Source organism: Macaca nemestrina, chromosome 2 (assembly GCF_043159975.1).
Source record: "Macaca nemestrina isolate mMacNem1 chromosome 2, mMacNem.hap1, whole genome shotgun sequence".
NCBI classification, from domain to species: Eukaryota; Metazoa; Chordata; class Mammalia; order Primates; family Cercopithecidae; genus Macaca; species Macaca nemestrina.
Genome location: NC_092126.1, coordinates 135,224,111 through 135,240,162, shown reverse-complemented (window position 1 = coordinate 135,240,162; position 16,052 = coordinate 135,224,111). Strand labels below are relative to the sequence as shown.

General features: G+C 45.1%; 2 protein-coding genes across 2 annotated transcripts in view; both read left to right on the top strand.

Annotated features, from left to right (window-relative positions):
* Positions 1-16,052, top strand: part of LOC139360855 (sterile alpha motif domain-containing protein 1-like) — a 42,315-nt gene that overhangs the window by 18,207 nt on the left and 8,056 nt on the right. Inside the window, exon 2 of the mRNA XM_071089120.1 lies at positions 7,364-7,511. Within this exon, the coding sequence (XP_070945221.1) occupies positions 7,364-7,497 (134 nt within the window). The 3' untranslated portion in view covers positions 7,498-7,511. The remainder of the gene's footprint in view (positions 1-7,363; positions 7,512-16,052) is intronic.
* LOC105479579 (eukaryotic translation initiation factor 4E family member 3) overlaps positions 10,607-16,052 on the top strand; it is a 43,462-nt gene continuing 38,016 nt past the window's right edge. The window contains exon 1 of the mRNA XM_011737595.2: positions 10,607-10,817. Within this exon, the coding sequence (XP_011735897.1) occupies positions 10,642-10,817 (176 nt within the window). The 5' untranslated portion in view covers positions 10,607-10,641. The remainder of the gene's footprint in view (positions 10,818-16,052) is intronic.

The following is a 16,052-nucleotide window of genomic DNA, read 5'->3' as shown; positions in this document are numbered from 1 at the left end:
ACCATCTCTGTGGATTTTTTTTTTTTTGTGGACATAAGTTTTCAACTCAATTGGGTAAATATCAAGGAGTATAATTGCTGGATTGTATGGTAAAAGTATGTTTAGTTTTGTAATAAACTGCCAAACTGTCTTTCAAAGTGGCTGTACCATTTTGCATTTTTATTAGCAATGAATGAGAGTTCCTGTTGGTCCACATCCTCACCAGCATTTGGTGTTGCCAACGTTTTAGGATTCAGACATTCTAATAGGTGTATAGTGGCATCTCATTGTTTTAATTTGCAGTCTCTGGTGACATATGATATTAATCATCTTTTCGTGGTGCTTATTTGCCATCTGTATATCATCAGCAAGATGTTTGCTCAGGTATTTTGTCCAATTTTAAAATCACGGTGTTCATTTTCTTATTGTTGAATTTAAAAATTTCTTTGTAGATTTTGGAGCTATTGGTATTTTTATTTGAATTATTATTATCTTAAGTGCTTGGACAAGAGTTTCATTGAAACCTCAGCATTTTAACCAGCAAAACATGAAAATGTTTTCTTCTCATTTTTTGGAGGGAGGTGGAGAAATGATCTTCACTTGAAAAAATAAAAATGAAAAGATGTTCTCCTAGGTTACTTTGATCCAGAAAGAACTTTAGGCTGCCTCTTAAGTAGAGCTGTGACTTCATGGGCCCTCCATGCTGTAATACCCTCCCCACAAAATTAGTTTGTGCCATGTGTTTTTCAATGGTTGCCTTACTGAGGAGTGGGAAGTACCTGCTTAGCACAGTATTGCCTTTCTTTGTTAGGAATCTGTGGATTCACAGGGTGCTCTGCTGTTATCAGGGTGGTGACATTACACCTATTAGCAAGTCTCCTCAACTTGCAGAGAACTGCTCTGGCCTGGATCATTCTGTAGAAAAACTAGTTACTAATGCTATTGAAGAAAAATATGTCCCATGATAGATGGAGGTATTATATTATCTGATTTCCATTCTCCCACCCTTCACTGTGCGTCAATAGATTTATATCATGGGATTCATTTTCATTTTATGTCTTTTTATTTACGCACCAATTCTTTTGCAAGTAATTTTAATTCTTCATTTTATGAGAGTGAGGCTCTGTGCCGGTGTACTCCTATATAAAATAAAGGAAATGATTGTTTTTAATGCAGATTTGAAAGAAATATAATGGATTTCAGCTACACCAATTTCTCCCCATTTAGATGAGATGAACACCTAGTTAGATGAGGAACATCATTCCTCATATAATTTGAATACATCCTGTTTCCATGACAACTTGTACTTACCAGCTTGCCTGGTAAAAGAAGTGCTTGAATTCTTCCTTTGATAAAAGATTCGACCAAACACTGGGGCCCCAGTTTCTTAATTCCAATAATTTCATTCCAGCCTGGGGCCAGTTTTCTTTTTAACATGGGATGATGTTGAGGATTAGAAACCAAAAACGATTTTAGAGGTGAATTCATCTTCAAAATAAAAGGAGAGGACTCATAGGCCGAATACTAATGAGCACGAGAAATGAAGATACTTGTGCAGGTCATAGTCATGTTCTGATATCTTCCAGTTAAATTGAATCAACAGAGATGATGCAACAACTTATGAAGATGCTATTTGATTTGACAAAGAATGATTCAGTTACTCATTTCCATCCGGACGTTATAATCAGTTGGCTTGTTTTTTTCACTGCTAATTTATATCTTGCCATTATGGGTGGCTTGTGCCCTCTTACTGCTGAATTTCAATTCTAATAAGGAGTATGGTTTTATTAATGATTTTCCCTCAGAATGAAAAATAGGAAATTATTTGCATCATTAACTGTGCTTTTGCAAACTATGAAAAACACGATACTATGTTTAATTGACAAACTTATGTTTCATATGTTATAAAATATTTTAGTCCAATAAGGCAAGCAGACATGACCCTTAGGCACTTTAGGAATGATAGGGACTCATCCCAAATTTAGGATAATTCACAGTGTATTTTTGAGTGACCTGGTAGGTTTTGAAAGGACAAAAGTGACTCAGCTATCTCCAAGATAATTGTCAACCACAGTATATATTTGTGACATCAAATACTTACATAAAGTCATCTGAGGGGTACCATGTTCATCATAGCCTTCATGAGAGCTCGTCTTTTGTAATGATGATGTAGTATGATCAATGTGTGAATATTTTTAGCCTCTGGGAATAAGATACTCTCTTACCACAAACACTAAAAAAATTTTAAAGCAAATACCATAAGGTGCAACATGCCATTATGTAGATAATATGTAACTAATAAGAAAGAACAGGAAAAGACTGAAAAATTAACAGCATCTTTCTGTATTGTAAGTATGCAATTCCTGCTGATGGTAAAAGAAAAGAGATTCGGTAACTGAAGGGATCTCATTGGCCTAAACACTGCACGTGTCCTCATGTTTCCTAATGGATCATTTTGCACAGTAGTTACAGTTCTAAAAATGTCATGCAATTATGATTTTTTTTAGAAAACAAATAATGCAGCTTCATTTCAAAAATTGCTTTATTTTCCTTTACTAATTGTTCATCAGTTGATAATGGCTTCTCAAACTTTAGTGTACTTAGCTCTTAAGAAGTAAATGACTTATAAAATATTTCAGACTATACTTTAATGAATGTTTTTAAATCACAGAAGGATTCATTATTCAGATATTTATTGAGTTTCCAGCATATGAGCAGTACTTTATAACAGTCTCTGAGGACCTCAAAGGTGAGCTCCCGACCCCTCAGGAAGCTTGGGTTAAATATGGTACAGGGAAAGATGGTACAGGTGGTCTTTTTGCAGCCTGACTTATCACGTCCTAATATTTTGCCAAGTCAGCTTATATTTTCTGTATCAGGATTTCTTATGTCATAAATATGATTATTTCAGCTTAAAATAAAGCTTTGGAAAGCACAATACACTTCCTCAGAGAACTGGCTTACAAAATGTTCCCCTAAATGATCTATGAACCATAACTGAAAGCCCCAAACAATATTTTATCCTTAAAGCAGCTTCTTAGACGTAAAGAAATGACTTGCTTGCTGTTGATTTGTCCCACTAGGCTAGCTGTTATCAGCCCACAGTGGGGATTACAGGCCTCCAGGATGGTTGCTGAAATCCTGTGGAACAGGCAGTGCTGCAGGACCTGCTCCTTGCGTATCTACCACGCGCACATTCAAGCATATGTTTTTGGACTTTCCTCTGATCACTCGCCTCTCTACTGCTCATTGTTTCCTCTCTTAAAAATTGCTGAAGACAAATTTGAGGCCTGCCAGTTCACCCCTTCAGTACAGTTTCTGATGTAAGCCATCTTTGTATCTCTGATTGATTGGCTGGCCAGTAATATTCAGAACAACTCTTTGATAAGAAGCCAGTGATTGACAGTGTTTATTACAGGGTTGCACATGATAGCCACAATCATTGGTAATAATCTAAGTGCCCAACAGGAGGAGTTGGTTATACGAATCATTACTCCTCCAATCAGCAGAATTCTGTGTGACTACAACAAAGGTCCTTTAATCAGAGCTCTTAGACTGGCCACAAATCCTATATATTTGAAATCATTGGGACTTTTTTTAAATCACGGAAGAGCTTGGTTACTTCCCAGTGCTCTTTTTGCCAGGATAAGGGATTTCCTCCTGGGAAAGTAGTTTGGGCACCGCCCAGCTGTATCTCTGGGACTCTGTGAATGTCCCTATCTGGAGTGTGTTTGGTGACTTACTTCCTGTGAGGGAACTTGGCCTGGCCCTTGAAGGATGGTTAGACAATTTAGATGGTCAGAGGAGAGAAGAAAGGTCTAAGGCAAAAGTGTGAAGATATGAGTACATACGGTGTGTTTACCAAGTGGGAAGTAAGACCGTCATTGATTCAGTAAAGCTGGATCTCCCATGTGCCAGACACTGTGCTAGGAACCCAGAAGACAGTGGTGGAGGGGGTGGGCCCAGGCCTGTCTTCGGGAGCTCATGTTGTGGCAGAGCTGAAAATGCACCAAGAAATAGGGACAAATCTGTTTGGAATATATGTATTTCCATGTATAGCTATATCTCCAAATATATAGATTTAACATATATATTCCAAGTATATGTAAATAGAGTGTATAATTATATCTCTCTAAATATATTTGGAAATATACTTGCAAATGCATTTGGAAAAGGGGGTCAAGGTGTAGACGATTTCAAAGGCTAGATTCCAGATTTCAGACCTCAGCCTATGAGAAACAGGCAGCGCTTTATGGCTTTTGAACAAAGAAGTAATAGGACAAAAGTGCTTTTTAGGAAGACCAACATGCTGTCCATAAGAAAGATACACTGGCAGAGGAGAAAGACAAGAAATTAGGAGACAAAGCCACAGACTCTTCCTTTCAACCAATATCTGCTGTATACCCAGTTTGTTTCCTTAATAGATGTTGCTGGTGTGCCAGCCTTGGACAGTCCCTGCACTAGGCACTGGGTGGACAAACGTGGACAAGAGAGGCCTGGCCCTCTCCACTTGGACTGGATATTCTGGTTCGGAAGATCGGCAGTAGATGTGTGCGGCTGACACATGCCCTGAAAAAAATAATGAGGAAGGGGAGAAGACCTGCTTTAGAGTGGAGGCCTAAGGCAGGAGAAGGAGTCAGCCATGCCAAGCAGAGGGACTTGCAGTTCAGGAGAAAGAACAGCATGTGCAGATGCCCTGTGGCCACAGAGAAGCTTTGAGGCAGGGGGAGAGCTCAGCCACGGGTTTGGAAAGGCAGGAAGGGTCCAGAAGATGCCGAGTACTGTTGGTCACCAGAAAGTCTGGGTTTTTTTCTGAGAGCAGGCAGAAGCAAACCAGTGTTTGAGGGCTGTTGGTCAGGCTGCTGTCTGGCAGGAGATGAGAGGGTCGGGTGTTAGAAGCAGGGAGACCTGTTAGGAGGTTGTTGCAGTCCTCCAGACCATGCTTGGCTGACTCAGGAGTAAGGACTGGGAGTGGCTGGCACCAGTGGGAATAAAGAAGGAAGAGCAGGCTGGGCACGGTGGCTCACGTCTGTAATTCCAGCACTTCGGGAAGCTGATGCGGGAGGATCACTTGAGGCCAGGAGTTCAAGACCAGCCTGAGCAACATGGCGAAACTCTGTCTCTACAAAAAATTTTAAAATTAGCAGGGCATGGTGGCATGTGCCTGTAGCTACTGGGGAAGCCGAGATGGGAGGATCGCTTGAGCCTGGGAGGTCGAGGCTGCAGTGAGCCAAGATTGTGCTACTCCATTCCAGCCTGGGCAACAGAGCAAGACTCTGTCTCAAAAAAATAGCAATAATGATAATAGAGAACAAGAAAAGAAGAAGGAAGACCAACACGCGGAGTGCAGGCAGATCAGGACGAGAGAACTCAATGTCTGATAGGTGGATGGATGTGGAGAGTGGGACAACCAAACCTCAAGGCCACATTTTCCAGGCTTAGCGACCACATGGACCTCAGTGTCCTCACTGCAAATGCTTAGCACATGCCATTTCCTTTACTCCTTTCTCTTCCATTAGCAGCTCTGAACAAGAGAGGCCTGGCCTGGCCCCTAAAAGACCTTCAGAGGTCTTTTGGAATCTAGAGATTAATAACACTAGTTGAGCTTTTTCTATGTGCAGCTTGCAAGGTGCTTTATAGACAATGTTTTCTTATACATGGCTTAGAGCAGTCCCTTGAGGGCGCTCTTGTTATCTTTGTACCCCAGATGAGGAATCTGGAGCTCAGCAAGGTTAATAACTTCCCAGAGTCACAGGGTTTACTCATGGCAGGATCTTGGTTAGAGCAGGGATCAGTCTCACTCAGAAGCAATCATCTTGAACCACACCGTAGCCTCCCCTGACCCGTGAGTATCCCAGAATAGTTTCAAGTCTCCCCTACCTCTCGAAGCCATTGCTCTAGGATTGACCAGCTGCAACACACCTTTGTTGGAAGCTTCAGTCAGGGCCTGTGCCCCAGGCCAGACCCTTCCTGTGCCCTGTACCTACGGGAACTGAAGACTGCCATCTAGTGGCCATTGCCTTTTTTCTTTTGCTGTTAAAAGAAAGGAAAACGGAGTTCCCACATAAAAGACAGGCCTGCATATTTATAGTATCACACCCTGTAAACAGGAAACTTCTCAGTCTTAGAGAAGGAGCCCAGCAACATAAACAGCATATTGCCAATGAGTTCCCCCATCCATTCAACAAACACTTAAATACACACACACACATTCTATTGGAATGTAGGCTCCCTGAGACGGGAATTTCTTTTGTCTGTATTGCTAATGAACCTGGAGAGCTTAGAGCAGTGGCATTTGCATAGCAGACATGCAACAAATATTTATTGAGTGTGGAATGAATGAATGTCTGACATTTAGTATATCTTTACTATATACCAGACACTTGACATGTACATTTTCTCATTTAGTCCTAATGATAACTCAAGAGATAGAGACCATTAGCATGTCCAGTCCTCAGATGTGGAGACTGAGGCACAGAGAGAATAGGAAGCTTGCCAGCTTTAGGGAGAACTAGCTTTGATCCAGGTTTTCTGACATTAGAGACCATGTGTTCCCTCCTTTCGAGGGAACCACTGGCCAGTTCCCTCCCATGTTCTGCCTTTATTGAATGGAAGGCTCCCTTCCCAAAGTGTTGAGACAGAGGCCATCAATGGAGGGAATGGCACTAGCTAACTCTGGCTGTGTGACTTCCAGTGTCCCTGAACCCCAGATTCCTTGTTGAGTAAAGGAGGAGACTGAGTTAGGACCCCTGCCTTCCCTTCCAGCGTCATCATTCTGTTGTTCCTGTGACTCCCAGAGAGCGGATGTGAGTAGAAGAGAGAGGACCACTTGTTGCTAGGCAACCAGCACCCACCTCACCCATGTTGCCATGGTGATGATGAAAGTTGGGCTGATGGGATTACCAGCTCCTGCTAATTGCATATGAGCGCTCAGGTTTCTGTCTCTTTCTTGCCTGCTTCCTTGCTCTGACTTTCTCATTCTTCTAGGAACTGTAGAGAGATTTCCCCCTCTCCTCCATCTGCAGCCTCCCTGAGGCAGCCTTAGTGCAATGGAAAGCAACTGGGAATGGAGCCTGTCTGTGTGTCTGAATAGCTGTGTGACCTTGGGCAGGTTACCCAGCTTCTCTGGGCCTTTCTTTTCTCATTTGGAAAATGAAGGTGTTGGAACAGTGATCCCTGTCTAAGGTTCTTCCCTGCTCTCAAATCCTTTGATGCCTAGGGAGCATGTCAGGGGAGCAGACCACACTGTTACTAGGCAACCAGCAGGCACCCTGCCCAAGTTGCCTTGGTGACTGGATGCTGGAGGGGAGGGGAGTAGCTGCTGCAGCTAATTGCTTAATTATTTATGAGTGCCTCAAGTCCTTCTTGTTGTTTTCATTGCTAGGGGCTGTGGGGTCACCTTCTCTTCCTCTCTTCTGCCACCCCAAGTCGTCTGTGTTGCGTGTCATGCAGTGGGAGAGCACGTTGGTCCGGACCTCAAGCTACCCACGTTCTAGTCCCGCCTCTGTCATTTCCTAGAGCTGTGGCCTCGGGTAAGTCACCTCACCTCTCTGGGCCTCAGTTTCCTCATTTGTAAAGTGATGTGTTTGCTTAGATGATTGCTGAATCCCCTTTCTACCTTGAAATTCTAGTTCCTGCCGTCCAGTTCCCAGATGAGGGAAATTTCCCTAATTTATTATCTTCTAAGAATGATTCTGAAGAGCAATAAAAATAATTAAGTCTCTTACATATTTCAAATAGGAAAGGAATGAAAATTGTGCCCATTGTTCCCTCCTTAGCCATTTTGTATTATCTCTTTTATTAATCTTAAGGTCATTTAAATTTTATCTATTCATATATACCACCTACTTCCAAAAGAAATTTGAGGGATTCAGTGTAAGGTGCATATATGCTATTAGGTCTTTAAAATAGAAGTAGGAATAAATATAAAAATAGTGATGCTTCTTCATTGGCTAATATTGGTGGTGTGATTGAGCACCAAATGTAATTATGAGCGGCCTGGAAGCCAAAGCAAAAAGAGAGAAAGGTATATAATTGCTATTCAGTAAAGAAAAACTGCCAGACTGTTCCTAGTTCTAAATTCTGGAGGGATTTTTTTCATGTGGTACACATTCCTTTTACAGAAACTGCAGATAAAAATTCTTGACTAGCCCTTTTTTTGCTGAGGATATTGTTAAAGGACATAAGGAAGGAGCTAAACTTGACAGTTTGACTAGTTTTAATCATTAGAAAGCAAAACTTCCTCTCTACCCATGCCTTGGAATTTTATATAGATATGTGTCACTTCGTAAATATAAATTTTCAGAATCAACCATTATTTATAAATCAGCTATATATAAATTCATGTAACCACTTTGCAAAGCAATTTGGCAATGTGTATCAAATTTTTAAATGCAGCCAACAATTCTTCTCCAAACTTATTCTGAGATTAGCTTGTGCAGATGAAGAAAGACATAAATATAAAAATACTTATGGTAGGATTATTTATATAAGAAAATGTCTAGAAACCACATAAATGTTGGAGGCTAGTGAATTAAATTATATTACTTCTTTACAATGAATTACTTTGCAGCCCTTAAGATAAAGTAGATCTATATGTTTTGATATGGAAAAATCTTCAAGGATATAATGTTAAGTAAAATAAGGTGCAGTATTGGTATTGAATGCTTCTATTTCAGTTATAAAAAAATACAGATTTATAACTTAATTAATCTAGATATATGCTTGCATGTGCATACTTGCATTTTTCTGGAAGGAAACTGTTGCCAGTGGTTTCCTCTGGGAATGAAGATTGATAGTCTCAGGAGGGAAGGAGACCTACCAGTCACAGCTTGTTTTTACTATGTGGACTTGTTAGTGTTCCATGTAGAGAGGCAGGAGAGTCTGGCAGTTGAAAGTCTAGACTCTGGAGTGGGAATACCTATGTTCAAATCCCAGCTCTCCCACTTACTAGCTCTGTGACCTTGGGGTTATCTTAATCTTATCTCTGTTCCTCATCTGTAAAATGGGTTAATAGTATCTTCCTCATTGGCTTATTGTAAGGATTAAATGAGTTATTAAGGGTAAAGTGCTCAGAGCAGTTTAAACAATGCCATATACCACCCTTCTTGGAAAAATGAAAGGAGGTATTAAGCAACAAGATAAATGCATCTAACCAAAAGCACTCTCCTCCGTTTTAGTGTTGGACAGATTTTATAAAATCTGTCATTGCTTCCAACATTGTATGTTATATAGAAGCTAAATTTAAAGCAGGGGTCACAAAGTAGCAGTCTTATTTTTTTTATTGTCACTTTATGTGACCTTGATTACCTTTTAGGGAGGGCATCTACTCTGGGATTCATGACAGTCTATGATGATGCTCTGAAGTCCCTGAACTCGTCTTGTTTTGTAGCTCTTCCATCCCAGCGAATGCTCAAGGCATGAACAGAACACATGCTAGGCCAGGTAGAAAATCAGTGAGGAGATGGAACCCCATGCCCTTCACTGCTCAAGGCCAGAGAGGAACTATCTAGAAATTCAAGTGTAAAGAGGATGTCCATGTTGGTTGCGACATGTGTGTTCACATGCCTCATGCCTTTGCTTTTCTTTTGAAAAAGAAAGTGACAGAGACCTGGGGAGAAGCAGTGTTAGGAGGGTCCCTCCTACTTTGGGCTCAGGAATCTCACCGCCTAAGGGACTTCCTGAGTGCTCAGAGGTACAGGAAGCAGAGCGCTGTGTTCAGAGCTGCCCACTTTCCTCCTTCCTACTCGCAGGTGCTTTAGGGCAGATCTGGATACTTCGGCTGATTTTGGGAAATGTTCTCTGAAGTTAGCCACACGTTAAGCCGGCTTGAGGCCCTCACTGTGGTCACATGGTAGCTCCAGAGGTTGGGATGGGGGCTCTGGCCCCTTCAAATCAGCGGAGTTCGGAAGTATGCTCTCACTAAAAGGAATGCAAAGCCCACCTGCTCCAGCCTCATGCCCCAGTCAGTGGTTCTCCTGTTCATTCTTCTGTCTCGCCCTTTGTTCTGTACTCGCGGGCACTGGAGGCTCTTTATCCATTTGGCCATCGGTTCCCCTCTCCATCTATCTGTCACACCCAACTGTGCTTCCATCTGCCCTCCATCCCTCCTTCCCTCCTCCCGCCATCTGCCAGCCTTCCCTCCATCCTTTTGACTGCTGGTATGTCTGTCCATCCCTCCTTCCCTTGCACCACGTGGGTCTGGGGCTCCATCCCCTGGCCCATCCATCCCTCCATCTGTCCCTAGCCTGCCGCTCCATCCCGCTGCCCTTTTGCATGGCTGCAGGGCCCGCCTGCAGACCCTTCCCAGGTCCCTCTCACCCCCGTGGGCCCTCTAGTCCGTACCCGGCCCCCACTCCAGGCCGGGCCGTCGGTCCCCCACGCGGGTCCCGCGCCTGTACGGGATCGGCCCTCCATCCCTTCGTGGGCCTTTGTTCGGCGGCCCCGGCCCGGTGGTGCCTCCCACGGCCCCTACGCGCGGCTCCCAGGCCCTGAAGGCTGCGAGCGGCTGGCAGCAGGCAGCGGGCCCGGGGCGGGGCGGGGCGGGGCGCGCGGGGCGGGGCGGGGAGGGGCGGGGAGGGGCGGGGCGGGGGCCGGGGGTGACTCAGCCGCGCTCGCCCCGCGGTCCGCGCGTCCGCCGGTCTGGCAGGCGGGGCGGAGAAAATGGCGCTGCCCCCGGCCGCCGCGCCCCCCGCCGGGGCCCGGGAGCCGCTGGGGTCCCGCGCAGCCGCCGCCGCCGCCGCCCCCGAGCCGCCGCTCGGCTTGCAGCAGCTGTCGGCGCTGCACCCCGAGCCGGGCGCGGTCCCGCTGCACTCGCCCTGGACCTTCTGGCTCGACAGGTGAGGGGGCGCGGGGCTTGCTGCGCACGGCCCCGACCCGGGTCCTGCTGCCACCGCCGCTTTGTCTCGGCGCGGCCCTTCGCCCCGGCCCCGCTCCGCTGCGGCGCAGACTCCGGCCCCGCCGCGCGTCCGCCTGCGCGTCCCGGGACTCGCCCCGCCGGGTCGGAAGCCAGCTTCGGGCCGCGCCGGGCGGCTGTTGGGCGGCCTCGCCTCCGGGCCGGGGGAGGACCGCGCAGCCCGAAAAGTTTCGGCAACACTTTCTACCTCTTGTTCCCTTCCGAGCGGAACGCGGCGTGCTGGCCGGGCCGTGGGAGAGGGTGGGCGAGCTGGGTGGGGGTGGCCGCGTCCCCACTGCAGGGAGAGGGCTGTCCTGCTTACCCCGCGGGGCGCCTGGGAGCTCAGGACACGACCTCAGCTGTGACAGCGCTCGGAAAAGTTGCCCATCCCTTGGGAGGTGTGCGGTGGTGCAATGATTACTGCACGTCGGGCGCCCCCACCCCGTGTCCGGCCGCTGCTGCCGTGGACTCCTCTTCCAGTTATTCCTCATCCACTGGGCAGGTATTTCCTGAACACGTACGGTGGAGCCACACACCTGCTATGCGGTGGAGATTCAGTAATGAACAGCAGCTCACCTTGTCAGGAAGGGGGTGAATTATGGCTTTCTCAGGGTACAACCCAGGTGCCATCTTTTCAGAAAGGCCCCCTGACTACCGTATCTAAGATAGAAACCTTGCTCCATCGTTTTGTATTCTCTTGTCCTTCCTTCTTTTTCTTCCTAATGCTTAATGCAGCCGGATTCTATTATATATGAATTTGTTTACTTTCCGTCTGTCTCCCCAGCTCCTCAACACTTCCCTCAGTTAAGGATAAAAGAGCAGTGGCTTTTTGTGTTTGGACATTTTGGACCTAGAACTGTGCCTGGTCTCTGGTAAGAATACCAGAAATTGTTGATGAATGAATACACGAATGAATGCAAAGCCCCTTCTTAGTGTCTGCCCTGCAGTGGGTGCCCAATGATGACACCTCAAGGTTGTCCCAAGAGCATTTGGAAATTTTGATGAAACCGTGTCTGCTCTGGCTAAGTGTTAGGAAGAAATGTGTGACTGTTCTGAGAAGTTTGCTTGGTACACACAAACCTGGTTTGAAAAGGGTTTGCGTAAAATGATTGCAAGATTTTTTTTAAAAAGTGGTATCTTTTTTTGGTGAAGACAATCTCGTTTCTTTTTTCCTTTTGGGTTCTTATAGCACCCGTCTATAAGAATTGTCACTTGCTGCCATTTTCTTTGCCGGAGACCCAAAAAAGTTGGGGGTGGGGGAGATGGAGTGAGTCTTTCAAAACATTTTCACTTTCATTATGGGATGTGAAGAGAGCGTTATACTGTCATAACAAGAGTGCTTTTGGCAGACCTTAGCAGAATGAAATCATGTGTCTGTTTTCATAGGTGTGCTGCAACTGTGCTATTGTTACCTGGTATCTGTTTTCAAGGTGTTAAACCTGGACCTGTGGTCTAAATTGTGAATACTGCAGACTGGTGGAAACAGTATCAAGACAGTTTCTTTTTAACAGGTCTAAAATTAGTTTACATTTAGGAACAACACTTTTAAGGACTCGTCTAAAATGTCGATACTACAGATAACGCAGTCTTTTAAGACTAGTAGCTTAAGATTATAGTAACTTTAATGAAGACACAAACTATATCTTACTATTGATTTACACATTTTTGTTCTCTGAAGGTCGATCATCAAATGAAACACATTATTGCCACAGTGTCCAGATCTTTAATAGAAATGGCTGTTAATTTAGAAATTATAATGAGTTCCAATATTGTACATATGAATTCATTTTGCCCGATCAATCATCTCATAATTTTTATTGAACTTTTTCTACTTCTCTGGGAATCCATTACCTTTATGTAAGGTGCCCCTCTCTCCCTTGAGGTTATGAACACCTTGTGTTCTAGAAGTTCATTAGTAACTTTTCCCCCCAGGTAAGCAACATTCTAGAGACTGGTGAGGTTGTCAGGAGAGCCCTCCAACGCAGCCTTCCCTGCAGCATAGCCAGTGTCCACCTGGCAAGATGACATCCGTTTTTGAGTTCCATAGCATGCAAAGGCCTCCTGCTACTTAAAACTCTCCTTTGGCGTCCTACCTCCTGGCCTGTCCTACCTTCCAGCCTACTGTGTGCTGATGAGCAAGTCACCTAGCTGCGCCAAGCCTCACTTTCGTTGTAAAATGGGATAGTCATAGGCTATATCTCACGGGGTGGTTCTGAGGATTAAATGAGAGACATGATGTGCAACACCTAACAGGTGCCAGCTGGTATAAGGAGCTTCCTAAGTGTAAACTACTAATACTGTCATTATCATGCTCCCCAGCTACCAACCCCTCCCCATTCCCACACCCCAACAAACAGTCTCTGGAGCAGCTTGTCTGAATTCCATGTTGGGAAGCCAGAAACCTAAATTCATTCCCCCCACTGGATGAGTTGGAGAACTACTCAGTAAAGTTATTAGTATTTTTAATAGTTAACTCCAATAAATCCTTATTTGGTTAAAAAATTAGACTGTATGGCTAAGGATTTCAGCATTTGAGGGAGGTAATTTTAGATTGGGGGTACAGGCTGAAGAGTTTTTCTCCCCTTTTCTGGATATTTAAAACTATCCTGTCTTGATTCTTGGAAGCCACTCTGGGTTATATGTCTCTAACTGCTTCCTTTTGATCTTATGGTGACCCCCTTCCCTCTGAGTTTTTTTCCCACAAGACTCAGGCCTCAGGCCTCTTCTTTGCTCCATTTACACCAGGGGTCTCATCCAGTCACAGTGCTTTCACATCCACCTGAATTTTGGTGGCTCCCAAAATCTTACACTCTTAGATCCAGTGCTCCTTCCCCTTTGTCTCCATGGATGTCCAGTGTAATACACAACCAGACTCAACGTGTACTGAACTACCTCCTCAACTGCCTTCCCAAACTTGCTTCCTTCTATCTGTGTCTCAGATAAGAGCAGTTAAGAGCAAGTCTATCCTTCCAGTTGCCCGGCCCAAAAATCTTGGAGTCATCTGTAACCACCTCCCACCCCCGTCCCCAGAGCAAAAGCCAGAGGGCTTACAAGTAACCCATAAAGCTTTGCAGCTCTTCCTGCCCCACCCAGGATCCTTTTCTCCCTTGTCACTCTCCCTCCTGCCATGCCCTTTCTGCTCATCAGTCCCCTTGCTCTTTCGCCATCATCCCAAGCAGGGACCTTAGCCACTGACGCCCCCTACTGCATGGAGTGCTCTCGCCTCCATCAGTGCTTGCCCTGCTCTTTGCTGTCCTTCAGGCCTCTGCTCACATGTCACATTCTCAGACCTTCCATATTAGTCCGTTCTCACACTGCTACGAAGAGTTACCCAAGACTTGGTAACTTATAAAGGAAAGAGGTTTAGTTGACTCACAGTTCCACATTGCAGTGGAGGCCTCAGGAAACTTACAATCATAGTAGAAGCCAAAGGAGAAGCAGGCACCTTCTTCACAGGGCAGCAGGACCAAGTGAGTGCAAGCAGGGGATATGCCAGAAGCTTATAAAGTCATCAGATCTCATGAGACTCACTCACTATTATGAAAACAGTGTGGGGGAAGCCACCCCTATGATCCAGTTACCTCCACCTGGTCCTGCCCTTGACATATATGGGGATTATGGAGATCACAATTCAAGATGAGATTTTGGGTGGAGACACAGCCAAACCATCTTATGTTCCCTGACCACTGTTATGAAATGGCACAAGCGACCTGACTCACACACCCCGAGCCCCTGACCCTGTTTTATTTTCTCCATAGCATTACCACCATTGGCTTATCTTCTCCCACTAGAATGTAAACTTTATGAGGGTAGAGTTTTTGTCCTAGATGCCTTATCCTTAGCTCCTGGGTTGGAGCCTAGCACAAGTCAGCCTGCACTGAATACCATGAACAGGGTGCTGTTGAATTCTACCCGCAGTGACTTCCTGTGGTGGCTCCATTACTCTGCTAATCATTTGCAAGTCTCCATCTCCAGCCTTCAGCTCTCTTCTGAGTTCTGGACACATATCTGAAAGCTCAGGAAGTCCACAGGCACTTTAAATGCAGTACTGATTCTTCAGTGACTGAGCCGATTTCTCTCCATTCTCTTTCTCTTCTGCTGACCGCGTGTTGGTTAACCATCCCACCATTCAGTTTTTCAGAATTGGAATTTCCATTTGATCCTTGAATCTTCTTTCTCTCAAGCACCCTACTCCACCCAGTTGTGTATCGCATACTGTTAATTCCCCCTGGGAAAACTTGCTCCAAGTGTGAGCCATTTTCCCCTCTCCGTGCCCTCTCTCTGCAGGTTCTGGTTGTGTCTAGTTCCAGTTACCTCCTAGCCGGCTCTTAGCTTCCTGCCTGCTCCCAAGCTCTGCCCCTCTCCAGGCATCCCTCACTTGGGCTGGCATGGTTAGCCTTCTAAACATACACCTTGTCTTATTGCAAAACTCCTTCGCCCCGTGCCTCTGCCATAGCAGCGGATTTTTACTTTATGTCTCTTACCACCTAAGAGGGCCTCTGTTGTGAGGTTATGTGATCCAGACAATAGGGATTCTGGATCTCCACCACCACTTCTACCAGAGCAGCTGTGAGAGGTGGTGAAGTGGTGGTTGGTTTGTTTTTAGAAGTGGGCCCCTTTAGGCTGGATGTGGTAGTTCATCCGTGCAATTGCAGCACTGTAGGAGGCTGAGGAGGGAGGATCTCCTGAGGCCAGGAGTTTGAGACCAGCCTGGGCAACACAGAGTTTGAGACCAGCCTAGGCAACAATAGATACAAGCAATACCTTGTCTCTATTTAAAAAAAATTTAGCCAGGCTTGGTGGCAAGAACTTGTAGTCCCAGCTACTTGGGAGGCTGAGGCTGGAGGATCCTTTGAGCCTAGGCATTTGCTTGAGCCTGAATTCGAGGATTTGGTGAACTATGGTCACATCACTACACTCCAGCCTAGTTGACAGAGTGAGACCTGGCCTTTACAAATACATACATATATACATACATATATATATAAAAAGACCCCTTTAGTTTCAGTAAAAGATTCCCTGCCTTTTTTTTTTTTAAGGAAAACTGTGGACTTACAGATTATGGTATACATTCATATATTGCTTTTTAAAAGTGGAACCCACCTCTTAAAATATATTAATATATGTATAAATATATATAAATATGTATATATATAAAAATATGTGTGTGTGTGTATAT